This window comes from Mastigoproctus giganteus, chromosome 2 (assembly GCF_048544385.1).
Source record: "Mastigoproctus giganteus isolate SK-2022 chromosome 2, ASM4854438v1, whole genome shotgun sequence".
NCBI lineage: Eukaryota > Metazoa > Arthropoda > Arachnida > Uropygi > Thelyphonidae > Mastigoproctus > Mastigoproctus giganteus.
Genome location: NC_143576.1, coordinates 53,028,414 through 53,052,640, shown reverse-complemented (window position 1 = coordinate 53,052,640; position 24,227 = coordinate 53,028,414). Strand labels below are relative to the sequence as shown.

At 40.5% G+C, this 24,227-nt stretch overlaps 1 protein-coding gene across 2 annotated transcripts in view; it reads right to left on the bottom strand.

Annotated features, from left to right (window-relative positions):
• Window positions 1-7,048: 7,048 nt before the first annotated feature.
• Window positions 7,049-24,227, bottom strand: part of LOC150089303 (high affinity nerve growth factor receptor-like) — a 306,611-nt gene continuing 289,432 nt past the window's right edge. For both annotated transcript variants that reach the window (XM_090368482.1, XM_090368483.1), the window contains one exon: window positions 7,049-7,480. In XM_090368482.1, coding sequence (XP_090224608.1) covers window positions 7,295-7,480 — 186 coding nt within the window. In that variant the 3' untranslated portion in view covers window positions 7,049-7,294. The remainder of the gene's footprint in view (window positions 7,481-24,227) is intronic.

The following is a 24,227-nucleotide window of genomic DNA, read 5'->3' as shown; positions in this document are numbered from 1 at the left end:
AGTTTCAAGATCGGCCCTAGAGTTACCATTTACCATGATGGTGAGATCGTCTGCATACGCTATTATTTTGACATTATCGAAAGATCGGGAGAGCCACTGCTGCAGCACCATGTTCCATGTAAAAGGACCCAATATAGAGCCCTGTGGGCACTCTCTAGATACTGATCTTGATACTTGGCTATGTTTAGCCTTGACTATTATGGTTCTATTGGCAAAGTAATTACGGATTAAAAGGTAAAGGTGGTTGGAGCACCTAGCCGATCGCAGACGCTCCAGGACGCTCTCCCACCAAGGGGAGTCGAAGGCGCCCTCGAAGTCGATGAAAACGGCCAGGGTATATTTATGTACCGAGTTTTGAACTGAAGAGATAAAGTTCATAAGGGCATTCTTGCAGGAACGTCCGGGACAGAACCCATATTGACTCCATGAAAGCAGATCCTGTTCTACCAGTAGGATATTCAATCTAATGGCCATTAGTCGTTACTAGAGGGCTAATTCTATCAAAAATATTAAGAATGGACGTGGCGCCAACACCGCTCAGACTACATCACTTCTATAGAGACGCATTGCACCGCTGGAAGCAGCTTAACCTTCACTACATCATTCGAACAATCCATCTGCTATACAAGAATGCTAAATTCTGCTTGAAACTGAACAACCAGCTCGCCCGCACAATACTTTCAGAACCGCTCTTCTACAATAAAAGAATAACAAATTCTTCAACTGATGATTATCTCCTCTTTCCCACGTGGAATTGGGCAGGAATAAGAAACATAGGCGACCTCCTGACACCAAGCCTTGAATGGAAAGGATCAGAAGACTTGTACATTAAAACCATAAATGCAAAGCAGCAACACAGATGTCTAAATTCAGCGATCGCCAAGCTCTTCCAGACATCACTACAGCTAAAGGGATTGGGAATGTGACCGGATCCTCACTTACACAAACCTTTGTCATCACATCACCAGAAGACACGGTACCGCTGTCTCCTGCACCCTCCAGAAAAGTCTATCAACTAATCACATCTCGCCATGCAGCCACGGTTTTCCCGTCATCCACCTGCCACACTCTCCCTGTGCCCTTCTCCACTCACCACAAGCCACCCTGTAACTTTCAGTGGAACCATCCGTACTGAACTAAATATTCCAAATCGGACGCAGACATCCATTGGAGACTGTGGCACAACATCCTTCCTACCCCAGTCAAGCTACAAGTCATCTTGGGGTTACGCACCTCAAACTCTTCTGCCTCACTCCAGATACCCTGGAACACACGTACCTGGCGTGCCCTGTGAACCACAAGCTGATGGAGTATGCATTGGATGCTGCGAGGCTTGCCTGCAACCACGCCCACACTGAGGAGGACTACTGGTACCTGCTTCACTCTGAGCAGACAGCACACACCACTTGCAACTTCTTATTCATTGCGGCCAAGGCAATTTCTACAACATTTACAACTTCTACTTGAAGCAGTAGCAGTGACGACATGCCTCCTGTTGACATATCAGCGCAAAATCTCAATTGGAGTCTACGGAGGAAGTTGTAGATTTCTACTCGAATTCCACTGTAAAAGACTAGAAACAGCGAATGGAACGGTGGTGGTCACCTCTTCACCATCACCGAAGGGTCCATTCAACGTGTGAAATATGAGACTGATACAATGCCAAGAAACTGTGTTCTTAATTTCTAATGTTGAAACGGGTTTTTTTTTTTTTTTTTTCTCTTCAAAATTTATTATTTCCTTTTTTGCTTTTTGTACATAGAATGTAAATAGTCTTTGTTGACAATGTATCCACTGTTCATGTTTAAATAAAAAAAAAATCTATCTATCTATATAAATATAGATAGATAGATAGATTTTTTTTTATATCTAAAATTATATCTATCTATATAAATATAGATAGATATAATTTTTTTTTAATTTATAAGTAATTTTTAATTTATAAGTAATGGCATAAGTTTTGTACATTTATAACTAATTGTACAAAACGCCGTATTTTATGAAAATTATTATATTGATGCATATTGCTATAGAAACGTTTTGTTTTATTTTATTATTTTAGTTTATGGATTGAAAAAAAAAAGTATGTTGTAGTTACAATATATTAAATAAAATATAAAATGCTGGAAAGTAGATACGTCTGGAACTCTCGACGTTTAATTTCTCAGTGGAATTTCCTTTTCAAATTTATGCAGCCAGCATACAATACTGTAATTATCACACTATAAAATCCCAGTGTGTGTGCGGTTTTTCTACCAAAAAGGGGCTGCTGCTTTTATTTTAGAGTTTCAACACACGATCTTATTTTCACTTTCGTTTTCACCTCCCCTCCCACAAGTCGGCGTCCTTGAACACTGCATCCACCCCTTTGCAGGCACTGGTAGTAACATTTATTGATTGACTTAGTGGTTAACGATGTACTCGTCCTGTCGAATTTGGCGAAAAACCCTGTCCCTGTACTACAAAGCAATTTTCATCCCAGCCATTACCTACGGATCCCCGATATGGTACAAAAAAGCAGGGACAGTAGTAAATAAAAGACACCTGGACACAATCCAGCGTAGCATTATGCTCATTATCTCTCGTGCATGCAGAACAGTGATCACGCATGCCCTCCAAGTCTTGACAGTAGTCCTCCCACTGGACCTGGAGGTGACTCGCTGCGGGCTGATGTGCCACCTGTCTAAGGGAAGACCCACTACAATCTATGGGCTCACCCTAGAACCAAACAACAACCGCAAAGCAGAAAAGCATAGAATCGTGGCTCACTTGCTACAGCTGTGGCAGGACAGATGGACAGCATCAAACAAAGGCGAAGTGACGAAGAGATTCGTACCACTGGTTGCCAAGACTTATCCAAAAGCCCCCCCTCCGTGGTTTAACACGGGGTTAAATGCAACCTACTTACTAACGGGTCATGGCCCATTCAAGGCAAAATTGAACATGCTGGGTATAACGGAGGAGCTAACTTGCACCTGTGGTGAGCCTGAAACATGGCATCATATAATGCACGACTGTGAGTGTTATGAGGAACACAGAAGCGTGCTAATAACTAAAATAAAGTACATACCGAAAAACAAAGAACACCATTTCTTGGACACAGAAGACGACTACGCGGCTTTCAGCAAATTTGCACGAGAAGTCTTCGACCGAAGAAGAACAGAAATTGCCATCCACAATGAATGAAAGTAAATTACATACTCGAAGAAAATCGACCACCCCACAAGACTGCAAAGAGCAAGAGGAAATCAAAATGAGCGTGGAAGAAGACAACCCCGACCAACGTGAGGCCACAAACGGGTCAAAGGACCCAACAGGACCCTACAAAGATCAAGAAAATAGCAAAGTGACAAGGAACCTGGTCAGACACAGCGACTGGAACTACCCGACGAAGATGAGTACAGGCAAACAAACCAAGTGACAAAAAACCCGGACTGGACATAAATGCAGGAACTACTTGCAGTACGCCATATGGCGGTCTGAATAGATAGGACACCCTAGTCCTATTCACCTTTAATTCCCAATCCCCAGGCAGGGGGAGACGGTTTCCTGTTCCCTCCCCTGCCACTTCCCGCTTCTCTACTCCTGGTGGGGCATGGGCCTGCCCCACTGCTTTTGGGGACACCTACTCTATTGTCCCCACACTTCTGGCTTTCCCCCCCAGTCTTTAGTCTCCCTCCCTTACTCTGTCTATACACCAGCGCATGTCCCACACAATGTTAAAAATTAAAATATGTCCAAATTCAAACCGCGCACGCAAAACTCTTTCGGTTTAAACCTTTTTCAGCGATTATTTTATTTTATTATTATATATATATATTTTTTTTTTATTATTTTTTTTAGGCCCTAGCCACTGAAATCTCAGGAAACTAGGTGGCAGGGCCTGCCAGAGTAAAATATCAACTACTGGGTACCTGGTCTGCCTCCACGAGGGTAAGTGTGGACAACGTTGGGCCCCAGTAGGGGTCTAGCGGCTAAATGGCCAGAAGAACAACGATACACAACACTACACTTACAAGATCCATACACTTTTAAATCTCTGGCCTTTACAGTGAACTGTTACACCTAGAATGAAAGCAACGCGGAGTTGGGGGAAACCCCGGTGCCGCTAGACACGAATACACTTTACACTTTACACTTTTGTCGAATTTGTCACGAAGTCTATAAATGGAAAGCTTGTTTGGTCGTATGCAATACTGAAATAGAGTTCTGCGCAAGTCCATTGTATTAGGCTCGCATTCGATCCAGACTGACAGTAACTGGAACCCGACCCGCAACTCCCAAAAATTAAACAAATAGAAATAAAAATAGTAAAAAAAAAAAAAAAAAAAAAAAAAAAATTACGTATCAGAAAATTTGTATTCTCTACACGTCAGTAATACAATAATAATATAAAATTATTAATTGATTATTAATAATATTATAAAATTATAATATTATAAATTATTAATATTATTAAAAATAATTGAATATTAAAATAATATTCAATACTCTCCATATTTTATCGTATTTTTTGTATATCATATATAAAAGTAACAAAAATATATAAATAAAAAAAGAAAAGAAAGAACATATAATATAATTTGCAAATTTTTAGTAAGTTTCTGTGCGGCAACAGGACATCAGCAGTTTCTGGGTTCAACTATATTCTTCTTCCTTGGAAAAGAAATCAAGATTCAGGAAACTATTTCGCTTTTGCACTGGCACCGTTGCACGAATGGCAAGAATTAAATCCGTACGATTTTGTATGTACGACGAAAAACTACTTAAATTATACAGTAATTTTGAATTTACCGCGATGATGTAACCCCACATTAGTATTCATTATATCTGCAATTTTCGGAAAACTTTTAATGATGATCTTCTTTCAGTTTCGTGCGAAAGATTTCGTTTTATTGTTGATTCGATTTCTAATTCTGAAGCACTGAGTGCAAAGTTCATAATATGAAGCAATATAATGTAACAACGTAACGTTATATGCAGAGCTTTCATGGGTAACATAGTTGGTATAATCGCCGTTCTCCTTTCCCCACCAGGGGGAAAAGATCCGGGTTCGAATCACGTCAATAACGAGAGGAATTTCTATGGGTTTTTTCCACAACATGGCAGAATTATGCGGTCTCAGACGAGGGTGGCATGGTTTTTTTTCCATCAAGCAGCAAATCAACCACAGATCACATATAATTTGCACACATATTGCAAACAGCAAAGCGGCCTAAGTTTCTGATGCGCATAAAACCCTACAATAACCAACCGTCATAATGCGAGATACTTCAGAAATTGAAAAAAGACGTTTATTTTAAATCTAGAAAAGTAGAAAAGTAATTGTACTTAAAGTGTTCGTAATTTATGAAGATATCAGTAGCGGAGTTACGTTGCATATAATTAAAACTGGGAAAAAAAAAAAAAAAAACACCAGAATATGCACACCTCATAATTTAATAAATAAAGTTACTTAGAAAAACTAATGAAAATAGTTACTTTATAAGTTAATATTCTAATTTTTGGTATTATTATATTAAGTTATTTACATTAAAAAACTGGAACTGGCACCCCACCCACAAACAGCAAAATTTCTGAAGATCTGATCTGCACTGCGGGTACCCGACCCGATGCAACGACGAGGGTGGCATATTGAAGGCTTCACGACACTTCGTCCGAAATTCCGCATTCTCGATCTTCCAGTACTGCTCTAGTACCCACTAGTTGCGTTTATCAACTTTCATATTCCCAGCCATCACCGTCTACGTATGCTACCTGAAAATAAAATTAAAAATAAAGTAGGCAATTATATACCAAAATTGTGTACTGAATAGAATTGAATATGTTTGCTCCACCCTGTATAATAATTAATTCCTACTTATTATTTTTTAATTTGTAATGTTTGGCATGTGTGTCTGTTTCTTTCACTTAGATAGATAAAGGACGTTGATCATCTACTTCGCGAAATGGACGTATCTTCATTTTAGTCTTCTTCATTGATGTCTGGCGTTGCTCTCTTTTCGAAACAGTCTCCTTCTAGAATATCGTGCCATTCACTTTAGGCATCGATGAACCCACTCGCAGAAGCACTCTGGAAGCCATTTTTTGATGTCTGTGAAAGTGGTTGTTGTGGTAACACATCTTCCTTAATGCGTGTGTGCCACTTTAAAATTGCAATTTTCTTCATATGCTTGTCTCTGTAAATCGAACATTTCGTTCGCAATCTCTGCCACACTAATACCGAGTTGAACACAACGGCGTGTAACAATTCGTTGCACAGCCTTCATATCTGCCAATAAGCAACTCACGAAACAGTTCATACTAACAGCACATAACTTAAGGCCACTTTGCAACTAACAGACAACATGTGAGAAAGTGCAATTGTATCAGCGCATTCTTGGAGGTGCACTCTACCTGTACCTTAACTTGAGTGGGTGGAGCTGCTTCCACAAGTGAAATAATCAGTTCGTGTATGATATAGGATAAACATTGAGCAGTGTTTTTAATAGTTTAGACACCACAAGTTTTAAGAGTTTAGAACATTGTTTTTTTATTGTTGGCACAAGTGTGTTTTTAATATAATACGTAGCCAAGAAAACAGAGAGATTGGTCTTTTTATCAAAATGTGCCGAACTGCTGATTTAGCCAAGTCTAATATTGTATTAACTCTCCAACGTGTTTTCTCCTCTAACAAAAACTTTACTCAAGTGGCGCATCAGAAATTATTTTTGGCGATGGGGTTAGGAGATGTACGTTATAGCCTGCCCTTCGTGGGTGCACCTAACCTGGTAGTCAAATACATAATGTTGCCACTATTTTTTTTTTTTTTTTTAATTTTTTGTTTAGAATACGCAGTCTTAACCGTTGTATAAAACAGTGTATAAGTATACGCAATGAGAGAGAGAGAGAGAGAGACTTTTCTTGGAAGTAAATTATTTTCGAAATACTTTACAAACAATTAACAAAGAAGGATAAACATAGATTTTCTCTATAGTTTATTAAACTTTCCTATACAATTTTCTTCTTCAGTAAAATAAAATCTGTTCATCATAAGAAAGCACACAGTATCGAACAAAAAAGTTCAAACCTTATTGTCCCTATCTGTGATTTTTACATAATTGTTTGGGAAAGGTAAGTAAGCGGTGAATGTTAAGGGGCAGTCCTCTACTTGGAGTAATGCACTGGAAAAGAGTGAACTTCCATTCCTTAACAAAGTATCAGCTTTCAGCGAGAGCGATACCTCTGAAAGAGAAAATTCTCCTTATATCACAGTAGCTGATGACGAGTCACAAATGTAAATAATTGGCTACTTCTATTCGAGGATGTCTAAGTATTCCGGTTCCTTATAAACTAACTGATTTAACTGCTTATGTATGATATGCATCAAAAGACGATCTTGAGGTCTGTTTTCCCAGCAGGACAACATGAGCTGGTAGACATCATCTGGACACATTGCTGGCTTGGACAGAAGCTTTCCGCTGGTCACTTGCTGGATTACCTGAATGACATTAAAAAAAAAAAAACAGTTTTGAATGAAAGGGTCATTTCTGAAAAAGTCACAAAATGCAAAGTAAATGCCAGTAAATTAAAGAGAATTGCAGACAAATTACAGGCTATATACAATGAATCTACTTACAGTGCAATTAATTGTAATTTTTAATATAATCGTAACGCACACATTAATTTCGTAATGCAGTTGGTTTAGACAAGAATTTAGAACTAGTAATAACCTTTAAAGATGGTCTTCACGTTAGCTAATAAACTATGACAAAGATACTTTACTGCATTGTACGACCAAAGGTATTCTCTCACTCCCCGAATATTCTGCACTGTATCAATATAAGTCTAGCGGGTCTGCTGTGTGCAGCAGCAGTATGTTAGAATTAAATGTTGTGAATCGGAACTAACTGACTTGCCGACCGGGCTAGCCGAGTGGGTAAAGTACCTGCCCGGCAACCCAAAGGTCGCGGGTTCGATTCCCGCCTCGGGCTTGGATCAAAGTACTGCAAAAACCTTGGGAGGTGCAATATGGCCATAGAAGCCGATGCGCCAACAACTACCAAATCAAAAAAAAAAAAAAAAAAAAAAAAAATCTAACTGACTTTCAGCGTAGCAGAGTGGTTTTATGCTGTCAGAAACATTTCTGTGCATGTAACAGCGACTCTTCTGAACCTTCTAAAATTCACTCTAGTTGATTGATACCCCAACGAAAGACGGTCTGGATGGCCTCGAAAACTCGTGGAAAAAGAGGATTGTTTTCCAAAGACGACTTGCTTGCTTGTTTGTTTCTTTGTTAGTTATATAGTTTTAGGCACATCAGCGCCATATTGCGCACACACGTAATCTTTATTGTACGTAAAGGTACGATACAATGTACCCATCACGGTGGTGCCAGGAGTCTCACATGGATAAATATAATAAGATATAGTAAGAAGATAATAACAAAATGATAACACTGATAATTATTAATAATAACAATAACAATGATTATAACAAAATATCAAAATTGAATCAATAAATTCCAATCCAGGAACAGATACCATGTGAACCACTCCTCCATACATCTAGATTACAAGAATTCGTGGTTCACAGAATAGAGTCACAGATCGAACAGCAAACTACAGCCATCGCTGCAGTTCGCTGCTGTGGAGGTAACTGAGACTTCCATATGACCCATTTAAGTAACCAAACCTCAGCTGCATATAATGACTTTAGCGTAGTTTTGGTCGCAGAACCCCAAATTTCTGTTCCTTACAGGATGCGTTGGAAGATGACGGTCTGGCTGTATCTCTTGGTAGTGCCAGGTTTATGATGCACAGAAGATGCTGCTTCGCCATCCAGCGATTTCGGCTCATTTGAAGGCGCAGATGTTCGATTTGGTAGTTGAAGTGTAATTTGGCGTCGAAGAGTCGAGGTCATTCACCCTATGCATGATTTTTCCGTCATGCGTAGGGTGAATGACTGTCGGATCGGTCTTCAATGAAGAGACCATGCAAGCGGACTTGTCTGGATTAATCTACCGACCAAAGAATTTGAGGTAGTTTCCTAATTGTGTAAGGCTGCTGTTATTGCATATTAGTATTAGTATTAGTATTAGTATTAGTAAGGGCCGTATGGTGCAAGAAAGCCTATGGCTTATGCTGCACTAGCCAAAAAAAAAAAAAAAAAAAATCCGAACAAAACAATGATAAAAGCAAAAAATAAGTAAATAACTAAATAATAATAATTAATAAATAAAAAAAAATAATAATAAAATAAAAAATAAATAAAAAGGAAATGAATCCTATCATCCTATGCGCTTCCCTACCCGAAAGTACTATCCAGATGACCTTTGAATTTCCCCAAACTGTCGGCCTCTACCACCCATGAAGGCAACTTATTCCAATAATTTATAACTCGCTGGCTAAAATAAAACTTCCTGCAGTCCAATCTAAACATTTCCCCCCGTAACTTGAATTTATGTCCCCTAGTTCTAGCATCATTTATAATCTTGAAAATTTCGTCCTCATTCATTTTACTGATGCCTCTCAGAGCCTTAAACACCTCAATCAAATCTCCTCTAAGGTGTCTAGTTTCCAAACTCTGCAACCCACATATTCGAAGTCTTTCTTCATAAGGACGCCCTTTTGCCGATCTCACCAGGCGAGTTACCCTTCTTTGCACCCTTTCAAGAAGCTCGATGTCTTTCTTTAGGTGCGGTCTCCATACTTGAACACAGTATTCCAAGTGTGGTCTAACATAAGCCTTATATAATGGGATTATCACGTCCCTATCTCTACTTGCAAAAGTTCGATAGATCATCGATAGGACACCATGGGCCTTCCTTGCAACCTGTTTACAATGCTCAGAGAATTTCATGTCTGACCGTATCGTAACACCCAAATCCCTTTCCTCCAGTACTGGGTTTAGTTGAACTCCACCAAGTGAATACGTTATTTTGGGATTACTGTTTCCCAGGCGTAATACCTTACACTTTGTTGGATTAAAGCACAGCTGCCATTTTTCTGACCATTCCTGAAGTCTATCTAGGTCTCTCTGAAGAAGCTCAGCTTGACAGTGATCATTAACTACTCTACCAATTTTAACATCATCTGCAAATTTAGACATCACGCCCTCTATCCCTTCATCAATGTCGTTTATGAAAATTAAAAACAACAGTGGCCCTAATACTGATCCTTGGGGAACCCCACTTCTTACATCAACCCAATCTGAGGAATAGCCATTTATCACAACCCTCTGCCTCCTGCCCTGAAGCCATCCTTCTATCCATCTAAGGATTTTCCCAGTGATTCCAACCTGTTCCAGCTTATAAAGCAACCGCTCATGTGGGACTGATTCAAAAGCTTTGCTGAAATCTAAATAAGCAATGTCGAAATTATTCCCTAAATCCAGCTCGAGAGTGACCCTTTCGAAATAGCGAACCAGATTTGTTAAACATGATTTTCCCTTTACAAAACCATGCTGAGTATCCTTGAGAATTTCAAGTCGATCCAAATGATCCTGAATTCCACCCTTGATCATTGCCTCCATGATTTTCCCTACTACTGAAGTCAGACTGACAGGTCGATAATTTCCCACTTCACTTTTAGAGCCACCCTTATGTATGGGAGATACATTTGCACTTTTCCAATCCAAGGGAATCTCCTCAGAGTCTAGTGATGCTCGCATAATTAGCCTCAATGATTCAATGCACTCGCTTGCCGCCTCTCTTAAGATTATAGGGTATATTCCATCAACTGCAGGAGCCTTACTGGTCTGTAGGCTCGAAAGTTTTTTCATTAAATAATCTTGCGAAATTTCAATATCATTAATTACATATTTTTTAACTTCGCTCCCACAATTTCCCATTGCCACAAAAGGCTTTTCATTTGTAAATATCGATGCAAAATAACTGTTGAGTTCATCTGCAACGGCAGCTGGTGTATTTATTACTATCCCCTTTCCCTTACGTAAAGGTCCGATCTGGTTTGTCCTGCTCTTCTTGACATTTATATATGTGAAGAATTCTTTATCCCCCCTCTTTGCTCTGTTTGCTAGTGATTTCTCATAAACTGCCTTTGCCTGTCGAACCTTTTCTGTGGCTCTATTACACATCACCTTGTAGCTGTTATAGGCTTCAGTACTTTTTATTGCTCTGTAACTTTTCCATGCCACCTTTTTCTGCTCAAGTAATGTGGCAACTTCACTATTCATCCAACTTGGAACCCTTCTCGTGGAGTATTTTTTTAATGGTATATACGCATTCAAGGCATGTGTGATTAATGTTTTAAAAGCGTACCACAGTTCAATTGTATTCATTCTCTGCGCGATATCTACCCAGTTAATAGAGGCCATGTAGTACCTTAAGGCATCGTAATTTCCTTTTCTGAAATTAAAACCCATTCCTTTGCCTTTTACTTCTGCTACCTCTCTCGTCATCATCCACTGTAAAACTCCGTGATCACTTCCTGCTACTGGTTCCTCTACTGTCAGCCCTGTTACGTCCTCTGATTCATGTGTGATGATGAGGTCTAGGATATTCTTTTCTCTAGTACTTTCCCTGACATGTTGATACAAATAACAGTCATCTAGTTGATTTAAAAATTTTATTCCCCATGTCGAGTTTCCTTCCCATTTACTCCAATCAATTAGAGGCAAATTGAAATCACCCATAATAAGGCATTGACGCTTACTTGCCCATTCCATTTGCATGTAGAGGCTTTTGTCATAATCTTCACAATCACCTGGTCTGTAGATTACTCCTACTCGCATTATACCTTTGTTTCCAACTATCTCACACCATACAGACTCTATACTAGCATGTGAAATGTCTGAATCCGGGAAAGCTATCGTCGCACTCAGGCTACTTCTGATAAGAAGCATTACCCCACCACCCCTTCTATCTACTCTGTCCTTCCTAAATACATTATACAAGCCGTACTGAAACTCATCATCCCCAATTTCCGGGTGGCACCACGTCTCTGTAAGCCCTATTATGTCCGCGTTACTTGTTTTAACCAGCAGTTCGAATTCGCTCATTTTATTGACGACACTTCTAACGTTACTGTATAAACAATTAAGATTTACTGATCTTGTATATTTAACAACCCTAACACAGCCCTTGAAATATTTTAGGCTCTCCTCCCTGATATTAGCTACCCGCTCACGTGAAACGTTTTTGGCCCCAGAACATCTAGATAATACGTCCAGTTGGGGTAACAGATAAGAACTCTTAAGGTATGTGCAAGAGTTACATTGACCAATATTATCAGATAAACGCGTGTCAGTATTACCCACGTCCCCCCTAACTAGCAGTTTCCCTGAGCCTTTAAGGTATCCTCAATAATACTGGCAAAAACCTTTGCACCACCTTTGTTTAAGTGTATCCCGTCTCTACAAAACAAAATTCCTTCTACCTACAAGTGTGGGCCATGCTGATAGAACTTTACCCCCTAAAGCCTTGCAGATTCCTTCAAGTCTTGAGTTAATCCACAAGGCTCTTAACATATAATCCCTCCTATCGTGTCTGGGCAGAATTGCAGACACATAGACATTATGGCCTAGCTCGCGACATTTCCTCAGCATGGTCCTGTATTTTTCCAAAAAATCGTCAGATCGTGTACGTTTAATATCGTTTGTCCCCACATTTTATTTATTTTATTTTATTTTATTTTATTAATAAAAAGATACACAACAGGTAACCATTAACAGTGTATCTGAGATCAGATCAATAAACATAATAACAATAATGTGAAATCCTACAGGACGATAAACATTGATACAAATTCAAACAATAAAGCATATGTACAAAAGAGGATTGTATTAAGTTAAGTTACCGGTAAAACAAGTAATAATTAATCCGTTAGAGAATAGAAAAATAATATAACAAATAATAAGCTACAATAATTAGATGTGAGCTAGTCACTTTGCAGTTTAAGTGAAGAGGCAAACTTGTGGATGGAGTTCATCAGTGATTGGGAGTTGTCAAAGAAGTCAATGCGAGAGTCATTTGCTGATTTGCTGATTCTGTTCAGTGGACTGAACTTCATTAAGTCCGTGTTGGCAGAGTCAAGGCGAAACGGTGTAAGGTTCCTGACTTGTCTACAGGGAGCATTGAAGTTTATTTTACTCAGGATATCAGATGCTTCATAAATTCCAGTGATTACTTTGGCTAGGAGGGCGATGTCAGCAGTAACTCTTCTAGTGCACAGAGGCCTTAGATGAAAGTAATGACACAGCGATTCATAATACACTGAGTGATAGAATAGAGGATTGCGGTACGTAAGGTAACGGATAAAGTTTTTTTGGACTGCTTCGATTTTGTTAGTTAAAGTCTTTGTGTGAGGATTCCAGATGGGTGAACTGAATTCAAGGATTGGCAGTACAATAGTTTTATAAAGGATAACCGCATATCTGTAGTTTTTGAACTTGTATGTGTTCCGTTTGATGAATCCCAGTGTTTTGAATGCTTTGCTGGTGATTTTAAGGACATGGGCATCGAATTTAGCACTGCTGGAAAAGAGAATCCCTAAGTCGTTAACTTGGTCACACCTTTCGATGATCACAGAGTTAATACTATACTCCGTATTCATTAGTTGTGGAGATCTGCAAGATGAGAAAGAGATAACTTTGCACTTCGAGGGGTTAGCAGACAAGCCATTCAGAGATAGCCACAGAGAGAATTTATTGAGAGCACATTGAAGTTGTTGAGAATCGGTAGTCTCCTTCACTGCTGAGTAGATCTTAAGATCATCTGCATAGAGAGCAACTTGAACATTGGAGGTGTAGATGAAAGAAGGAAGATCATTTACGAAAACAATGAAGAGAAGAGGACCTAAGGCAGAGCCTTGTGGTACTCCGCTTAGTGGTATAAAACAGTCTGAGTTCACTTGATCGATGATAACGCTCAAGGAACGATGCGTAATATAGCTGCGTAGCCATGAGAGCAAAGGGTCACGGATGCCATATAGCTTAAGTTTTTCCAGAAGTTGTTCGTGCGGGACTTTATCAAATGCCTTGGATATGTCTGTGTAGACTGCATCAACTTGTAGGTGGTTATCAAGAGCTTCAGAGGTGTATTGCCAGAAAGGAAGTAAATTTGTGACTACTGACTTGCCACTGCAGAAACCATGTTGATTCTGATCGATAAAAGGCTTGAAGAATTCGAAGAGATGTTTGTGCACTGCTGTGTCGAAGAGTTTAGCCAGGCTGTTTTGCAAGGTTATGGGTCTGTAATCGCATACGTCATTTTTATCACCTTTTTTGAAAATAGGAACTATATTGACCTGCTTAAAGTGATTAGGATACTTCCCCAGCCTGAGAGACAGGTTGAAGATCCGCAGTATGAGGGGTTTCAATGTAGTGACAGTCCTTTTCCAAAATAGGCCTGGAATGTCATCTGGGCCTCTAGTATAGTCATTTTTCATGCTTTTTAATGCCGAGTTTAAATCTTCATCAGTGATAAAGAGATTAATGAGGATATCATCTTTAACAGGTGTGAAGTCAGGAAATGAGGCAGGTCTCAATGTATCATTTGTTTGAATTCTAGAAAAGTGTTTGGCAAACTCTTGAGCAATACTGAATTCGTCAGATAAGAGAATTCCATCTGCGTTTCGGAGTTGTAACTTTCTACTGGTTATGTTCTTATGCTTCATGAAATTCCAGAATGGTTTGATATCTCTGTGAGTAAGCAGACTATCCTGAACTGACTCTGTATACATGTTGTAGGAGTTTAATATGAGAGTTTTCACTTCTTTGCGGAGTTGGCTGAATATTTCATAGTATTGACTGTCACCTGTTTGCTTATATTTGTTTCTGTAGAATTCTTTGGATTTAATTTTACGTATTAGTTCACTATTATACCAATGCGGGTAGGTAGAGCGTGCGGTAAGATGGGATTGAGGAACAATGTCAGATATAACTGAATGGACACAGTTAATCAGGTTGTTGGTGAGCACATCGATGTCATCCATAGCGTCAGCGAGCTGCTTGTCTACGTTTCTTAGAGCTAGGTTGAGCAGAGGCCAGTCAGCCTTTCTGAAATTGAATCGAGGAGTACGGGAGCTGCATTTGAAGTTATGAGAAGTCACTGTGATGTCAAAAGTAATTGGTGAATGATCCGAGTGAAATATGGGGTTGTCGGTGTGAACATCTATATGAGTAGAGGAAAATATTAGGTCGAGGTAGGCATTTTCTCTGGTTGGAAAGTTGCAAATTTGTTCCAGACCATAGCTGTGAAGCATATTAAAGAGAGCCCTAGTCTGCAGTGATGGAGAAGAAGATTCTAAATTGGCCATTTGACAGTTAAAGTCACCCAAAACCATTGCTATGTCGGCAGATTGAATTAGTGGGAAGATTGATTCCAGCGAGCTTTCTAAGTACTGGAGGTCTATATTAGTTAAGGGAGGTGGAAAATAAAGCAATACTATTAAAACCTTTAACTTGCCAAGATGAAGAAGGCAGTATACTGATTCAATATTTGTGAAATTTGATGCAGTTTCACAGAGTATATGGTTAGAATGTATAATAGCTACTCCGCCTCCACGAGATCCTCTGTCCTTTCTATGGATTGTATATTGTCCATCTATAATCTCCTGATCATCAATATTTATGGAGAGCCAGGTTTCAGTGAGCAGGTAAATGTCGTAAATATGTGAGCCTTGGATTGCTCTGAAGTGGTTTAGGTTGCTAATTATACTCCTGCAATTCTGAAGGTAAATACTGAACAGTTGGGATCTGGGGATTCTATGACGAGAGGAGAACGTAGTATGTGTAGATAGCAGGGTATCTGATTGCTATGCCGGTGGAGAGGAGATTTTGGACTCCCTTGATGGTCTGTCCGTGAAGCGTTTTACTAGAGCCCCTGATAAAAGGGATCTTAGATTCAACACTTTTTCTGTTTGTGATGGAAGGCATGTTATTATAAAAGATGAGTAGGCGGGACATCGTGTCTTCAGAGAACGGACATCTACTCCGAAACCATATTCTTCTTTAATTAGGTTGATAAGATCTTCAGATTTAGTGGAGGGTCCAAGTCTAGAAAGAAAAATTCGGTCTTTTGTGGGAATAATTCTGATATTATACTTGTGTTTGAGTAACTGAGATTTTTCTGCAGTAGTTACATTCTGTGTTTGATGAGTTATGGCTGGAAGCTTGGAGAAAGTACCTTGAGATATAGATGCTTTAATATTTTCTGACGGTTTGTTCTGTTTTGATCTTTGGTGCGATATTTGAGACTGGCAATTAGAAACAGGTTTACTCACTGTGGCGGCAGATCTACAGACAGGTTTGCAGACCTCATTAGATGTGGCAGCAGTTATTTTTGCATATGTTGCCTTAACTGATGTTGAAGAGGATTCCGCTTGGTGACTCTGAGCTTGTGAAATAGAAGTACAGACAGAACTGTTCCGCAGAGGAGAGTAGGTGGGAGGAGTGGTTCTATTTACATCAGAAGAATCATCTAACAGAGTCTGTTTGGCAATAAATTGCTCAGTTGAATGACTTGAATCATGAATGTTAGCAGGCTTGGGCAAGTTAATATTTGCAGCAGTAGAACTATTGAGGCCGGTGGAAGGTGAAGATCTGGTCTCAGTACTGAGGGCATCGTCAGTTAATGAAGAATTCGTATTCACTTTGAGCCCATTGGTGTCGAGAGTAGGTTCAGAATTCTTCCTAGCTTCCCTTAAGTGGCAAGACATAACTGATGTGAGATTTTTAATTTGGGCGTTAATGTCAGAAATTTCAGCCTGCTGATTAGCTAATATTGTTTTTATACCACAAATCTCCGTGTATAGCTCGCTGTTTCCTTCATTGAGTGTATTAGAATCCAGGAGAATTTCAGAGTTTGCAGTATGAGGTGCACTGATTAGATGAGTTTGAATGAGGATTTTCTGCATAGTGTTAAAGAGTAGTTCCTGGAATTCAGTTGATTGCAGAATACCAAAGGTTGGATTCAGAGTTTACGTAGGGAAGGAGTTAGCGCTGAGATCTTCTGACAGCACAGATGTTTGAGTTGATGCATCTGAGATTTGATGCGACAACAAAGAAGGATTAGAGGCTTCATCCATGTACGATTCAGAGTCGGTATTTCTAGTTATTGGCATGATATTTGTCTCAAATGTACTAGAGTACGGCATTTCAACTTTGTTAGCCGAAGAGGAGGAAAGTGACTCAGGTTCCGTGCTGTTTGGCGTTGCAACAGTTATAGGGCTTTTCTGAGAATTTCTGAGTCGACATCTATCACAACAGAATGATTTTCGCCGACTTTTATTTAATTTTTTTCAGGTCAGAATGTGTACAGTCATTGCATATTAATTGTTTGCACTCAATACATTGGACAATGGGGTCAGAGCTGGTCCCACAGATGGTGCAGACGTTAGAATTTTGACAGGAGGTAGTATTTGTCATATTGAATTCAGTTACTGTAGTTTTACTAGATAATTTAATATCACCACAGTTGTGGTTTAGCAAGCAAAAGGCACTGTGACCAGCCGGTCGCCTTAGTTGCCCTGCAGTGAAATCCACAGGGAGCAGGGGACTAAGTAGGGAGGGAAGAACAGAGCGGCTAGGCAAAACTCTAATGCCTGGTCAAGGTCAAGTGTCTGTTGGACACATGTATAAGTTGAACTACAAGATAATGGCTGAAAGCGCTTGTATGGAGTAGCGGAATGAACATGCAGAAATTCATTTAATACTTATCTGTTGTCCGTTCAAATAATACAGTACTTGCACCTGGCAGTCCAAGGGCCTATCCTTATGTGGCGGCACTAATAGGAACTTAATACTTTAAATAAAAAACACACAAAACAAGAAAAGTTTACGGAGCATATCATACAGACAGCCGGACACAATCATCCCCCTAGCGGAAAACGCTAGGGGGATGATTGTGTCCGGCTGTGAACATGAATAATAATATTTTCTTTACCCCCTTTAAAATCTGACAGTCTGTTGGTGACATCATCAATAGTTGCTCCCGGCAGACATACCCTGGTTCTGCTCCACCTATCTTTATTACAAAAAATATTCCCCGTTTCCCTGACAATGGAGTCTCCTAATAAAACAATGTCCTTCTTAACCAGAGTAGTTTGCACTTGGTTTTTCTGTTTTGAGGTTCGAATCGGGTGTGCATCACTTGGTAGATTGCTGGAGTTTTGAGTCCCTGACGAGCTCCCAGATGCATTATTTTCGAGGGCAAGCACTCGTTTTTTCAGGGACTCAAATTGTTCCATCAGTGCACCAAATTGTAATTTAAGATCGGTGCACTCCTTACATCGATCAAAAAGAAAAGAATCCCCAGTTGAGGTAGGATTAGTCACCAGGTTGACCTTGGAAAACATTCCACAGGTTCCACAACAGATTAAATCATGACTCACCCGTAAATCGCCATCTGCTATTTCCGTGTGAGTCACAATACCCTGTGACGTGTTTAAGGCAGATCTCGTAACTACCATTATAAAATTAAATAAATATCAATAAAAGTAACTTTAAAAAATTATATCTATAATATTATTAGAATCAAACAGTTACAGGAAAACCTATAACAAAATAATCCAACAATATCTAAATAAATCAAATATTTAAAAGCACTATCCAAAAGTAAACCACTTAACTGAGGAGCCCTGTCTAAGCGCGTCCGCTCACCTCGAATGCCAACGTACGAAAAATATTCTGTATCTTGCACGTTATCCGAAGGTTTTATTGTGGGTAACATCTTTAAATTCCGCATATGATATCATGTCGGTCCTATTGTTTACCAGAGGGGCAATGATGGCAGTAAATAAGAAGCCTGATAAAACACCCCCTTGCAGTACCCATGTATTGTAAAGTGTATTTATGGTCAGACGGCACCAGGGGTTTCCCCCATCTCCGCGTAGTTTACATTGTATGGTGATACAGTTCACTGTAAAGGCCAGAGGTTTAAACGTGTATGGATATTGAGGTGTGTGTGTCGTGTACCGTTTTTCTTCTGGCCATTTAGCCGCCAGACCTCAGCTGAGGCCCGGCGTTTCCCCACTTTCGCCCCGTGGAAGCAGATCAGGTTCACTAGGATTTTTAAATAAGTACTCTGGCAGGTCCTGCCATCTAATTTACTGAGATTTCAATGGCTAGGACGTATAAAAAAGATAATAAAAAAATAATAAATAAAAATGTATATAGCGTGCCCATTGGTATGATAAATACATACATATTGTATTTTCCTGGTTAGATGGGGGTGCACTGGAGATTTAATGGCTGAGGAGTTGGCGAAAATAATTTAGAGAAGTTAAATTTTTGTTGTAGGTCGTGCGCTGGCGTGCAAATAGAGAGGGGGGAAGACTAAAGACTTGGGGGGAAAGGTAGGAAGAACTAGGATAAATAGAGAAGACAACCCAGGCAAATGTCAGTGGGGCATGCCCATGCCCATCAGCAGGAAAAGAGGGGGTGGCGAGGGGAGAGACAGTAAGGCCGTTGCCCCTCCCCGGTCACCAGGTAGGGGATTACAGTGAGCTCAGCAAGGGAGCCGGCTCAGATCGCCAGTAAGGCTCTGCAGCAGTTTATCTGCTGTTTGTCTTGTCATTGGTATTGCGGGATGATGTCTCTCAGTGGTGACTTGCTCGACTGCGTTGCCAGCAGTCGATTTAGTTAGCGCCTTGTAGCTATACTCCTCTAGTATATGATGCTCCTGGTTTTGTAATACGTATTGTGTTTCAGTGATTAGGTGACATCGTAGGTCTTCTTATAATTCACAGTGGTGCATAAAATGCTCCCATGTTTCTGTCTGTCCGCAGTGGCAAAGAGGTGTGTAAGTATATTTAGGATCAAGCGGCACCAGGAGTTGCTCCATCTCTGCGTTGTTTACGTTGTGGTGTGTTACAGTAAATGCCAGAGATTTAAAAGTGTATGGGTCTTGGATCGTTTAGTGTCGTGTACCTTTGGTCTTCTGGTCGTTTAGCCGCTGAACCCCTGTTGGGGCCCAACGTTGCCCCACTTACGCCCCGTGGAGGCAGACCAGGAACCCAGTAGTGTATATATACTTTGGCAGATCCTGCCACCTAATTTCCTGAGATTTCAGTGGCGATGACCTTAAAAAAAAAAAAAAAAAAAAAAAAGTCCGCTAGGTTGGAGGCCGAAAGTCAATGGGCGAGGTTCAATTTGCACGGTTAAATTTTGACGTGTAGGGCATACGCTAGTGTATAGGCAGAGTGGGGGGAGACTGAAAGCTGGGGGGGAGGAAAGTCAGAAGAATGGGTGCAATACAGAAGATGCTTCCAGTTAGTGACAGTGGGGCAGGCCCATGCTCCACCAGAAAGAAAGAAAAGAGAGCGGCAAGAGGGAGGGGGCAGGAGTCTGGCTCCTCCCTCTGCCAGGAAAGAGGAATAAAGGTACCCAGCAAGGGAGAGGGTACTGATCGCCAAATAGCGCATAGGTAACAAGGTTGTAGTTGGTCGAATTCGATGCGTTTCCTTTAAGTCCGGTGACATCAGTAGCATGGCCTGGCCAAAGGTAGGACAATGTCCTGTCCAGAAGGTCAGTCTGATCCCTTTCCACAGGTCATTCCCAGATGGTCGCTATGATGGATCTCCAATAATGCATGTGCAGCAGAACTGATATCTGAGTCAGGGTCTGCTGTAGGAATCCAGTAGTTGGGTCAAGTTCAGTAAAGTTTTCCTTTTTAGGAGTTCAGGGTTCATTCCGAGTTGTTGTCTTTTCAAGGGATTCCGTCTTTCTTTTCGGAGAGTATCCTAGCCAGGTTCTTGATTGGGTTAAGTTTGGTTTTCTTTGATGGTTTTAGGGTTTCGGGTCCAATCTGGGTTGTAGGCATTGTCCAGAGCTGCAAGCATTCTTCGAAGAATGTCCCATTCTGGTTAATGGTCATTTTCTGTTAGAGGAACAGTTGTATGGAGAGTGCAACTGGTTCCAATGCTAGTTTGTCAGCGCCTATCGGGTGTTACTGAGTCCAAAGATAGTCAGTTTTTGTCGGATGGCACCGTGGCCGGTGAACAGATAGGTGGTTAGTAATCCTGGTGATAGCCAGTGTTCGTATTTTGGATAGACGGCGAGTACCTGAGGTATGAATTTCCGAGTAATTGTACCCTTCTGAGAGTTTTTCCAGCCTGTTTGCCAGGTTTGCTGTAGGTGTAGCGTAAACCTTTTCTTCTTCTTCTCTACTTTGATATCATTTCTCTGATCCGTTGTAAAACCTTGGCAGGTGACAGTTTTGCCCATGGAAAGGTGGTGGAGGAGACCACAGCGAACTATTTCCAAGTCCAGGGGGAGGACACCCATGAGAACTTAAAGTGCATGGGTGCTGACTGTATAGCATGCTATGGAGATGGTGAGCAGAATGTGGCGCTGTATTGTGTCGAGCCTTCGTCTGTTAGTTGCAGCAGTTGCTTTGTGGTACCATACTCCAGTCGCATACAGTAGGTGCAGATGATTGGTAGGAAGACAGCTTTGTGGTAGAGGGCGAGGGTTTTCTTTCTTAGGCCCCAGTCTTTGTGAGTAACTCTGGCAATAAGGGAGGTGTACTTCCTGATTTTGTTGCGTAGGTAGCTAATGTGAGGAGTGAAGGATAGGTGCATGTCCAACATGATGCCAAGGTGTTTCAGCTCAGTTGTTAGTTTGATTGTGGTCTCCTGCACTTTGATTTGGGGAAGTCTCCTAGCTGTTTTTTTGATAGGTCCCGCCACCCACAGTTAGCGTAATGGTCCTGATGGTTAGTAGCAACGTCAGGAACTTGAACAGTTCGCCTTCATTATTATAGAAGGACTGGGAATATTTTAGGAGTGCCGAAATTCTGACACTGTCAAACGCCGCTTCCAAATCAAATTAGGTTATCATTACTTCAGAACTTTCTTTAAATGCAATGATGGTTGTCATTTGGAGGTTACTGATCGTTGATCTGTCAGGCAGTGCATAATGTATCTGAGAAGGTTTCTGAGGTGGAATGTGACAAGTAAGTGTTGCGAGCATTGCCTTCTCTAATAGTTTGAGGAGGCATGAGGACTGAGCGATTGGTCTTAAGTGCTTGGCTGTGGTGGGGATATTAATCTTTGGTAGCGGTCTTACAGTGTAGACGTTCCACGCAAATTGACTATTGAGAGTAGTGGACTGATAATGAATTGGCTCAAACACTTAATCATGAACTGAGGGATTTTGTCGGCCCCCATAGCGTTTGTTGCCGGCATGTTGTTGATTACAATAGTAAGTTGACTATTTGTGATTGCTATCATAACGAGCATGTCCCTTTGCACTCCGTCATCAGCGCCACGAAGCACTGCATCAGGATCTAGGCCATTTCCGTCAAACCTCATGATAAAGTTCATCCACACTTCAGGAACAATCTGGTGTGGAAAGTCATTACAGTACTGAGAATGGGGCAGAATTCCTTTTGCGAGTGTAGCGTCCATATGTTGTTTAATTGCCTTTGATATAAGGCGATTGAAGTGTGCCCTAGCTCTAGAGTATGCTACCCTATCTGTCACCAGGACCGAATTTTTCCACCTCTTGTTTCAGTTTAAAGATCTCGTTGAGTGTGGGTTTCAACCAGCCTTTAGACCTTTCTAAAATGTGCAAGCTGACTGGGTTCTCTGGTCGCTTTTCTCCTTGGTGTATGAAAAACCCATACACCAAGAGGAAAAACCATTTCTGCCCGCGCCTGATACAGACTAACTCAGTCACGTTGGGAAAAAGACCCACAAAAATCCCTCCCATGATCTGGAACAACCTTTTATGCTCGATTTTTATAAGGATCTGTATATTAGCAAATTGTCGGATTCCTTAAAATGGCAATCGATATTCTTTATGTCTTTAATGTCATAAAACTTTTCAGTTTGACCTTCACGACCACTCTTTGTACATGTTTCACTGTTACTGAAAATTTTGTTAGGAAGTGAGAGTTATAGCCTGTTTAGGCTATAATAATTCAGAATATGCCATAACTGAAGCTCTCTCTCTCTCTCTCTCTCTCATGCACTTTTAGTACTTCGTGCACTGTTTCAGATATACGTCATGCTTACTTCTGCTAATGAGCCCCATTGTGGGCATTGAGTTTCGTGTAAACTACATTACATTCATTAATGAGACGTTTGCGAACAAAACTCCGCTATGGAGACGTCTTTCTCTTCCTTTAAAATGATGAATTATGTGCTGCGGTCGAAGAAAGATGAAACCACTAGGAAGAAGATCAAAGAGGATGGAAAGATGTGAAAAGTTAACTGATAATAAGGAGCATTGCTGAAATAATAAAGGAGAAAAGATATAATAGCGAAGTAAACGCCACAATTAGAGAACTTTAGGGGGAAAACAGGAAACGCTGGACTGATGACTTTTACCTTTAGTAGATAGTGAAGCAGAAAGAAGATATAAATAAATTATTGGGCATCTCAAGAATAGTAAGGCAATAATAGTTCGTCCAAGTACGCAGAAAATATATTCTTAGAGAGAGACTCAATGGGCAAGGATATTTTATTTAAATATCATAAAGATGCATACGTTCAATGAGAAGACAAAGCGTTCATTAATGCGTTAATAGAAAGCCATTGTTAAAATTTATGCATACTTTTTATCGAAAAAAGTAATGGTCCCTAATAATTACCGTAATATTCTTCCTTTATAGATGTCATTATACACCTAAACAAGGATCATTTACTCTAAAAGCAGCAAATCACGAATAAAACTGGAAATAATTGAGGAGTTGTCGACTATACACTGAGTGATCACTGAATTATGACCACCTACTTAATACTTCGTAGGTCCTCCTTTTGCCTCAGTACAGCAGCTATCCGACGTGGCATTGATTCAACAAGATGTCGGAAGCGTTTGAGAGGTATGAACAACCAAGCTGTGTGTAATGCGGTCAGCAATTCAGGTATGGAGGTGATTGGTGTATCCAGATGCCTGATATGCCTTTCCATAGTGTCCTACAAGTGCTCTGTGTGATTGACATCTGGGGTAGTTCGAAGGCCAATCGATATGCTGGAATTCAGAACTGTGTTCCTCAAACCATTCCTGACAACAAGTGCCCGATGGCTCGGCGCATTGTCATCTTGGAAGACACCATCGCCATTCTGGAAAAAGTGTAACATAGCGGGGTGTACACAGTCAGTAAGTAGTTGTCGATAGCGGAGATCACTGATACGTTGTTCCACATGCAACAGGGGTCCAAGTTTTTGCCACTGAAACATACCCCCACACCATACAACCGCCTCCACTGGCCTGCATTTTTGATCCCGTGCATGATAGATGAAGAGCTTCGTGTTTTTTTACGCCAAATCCGTACACGACCA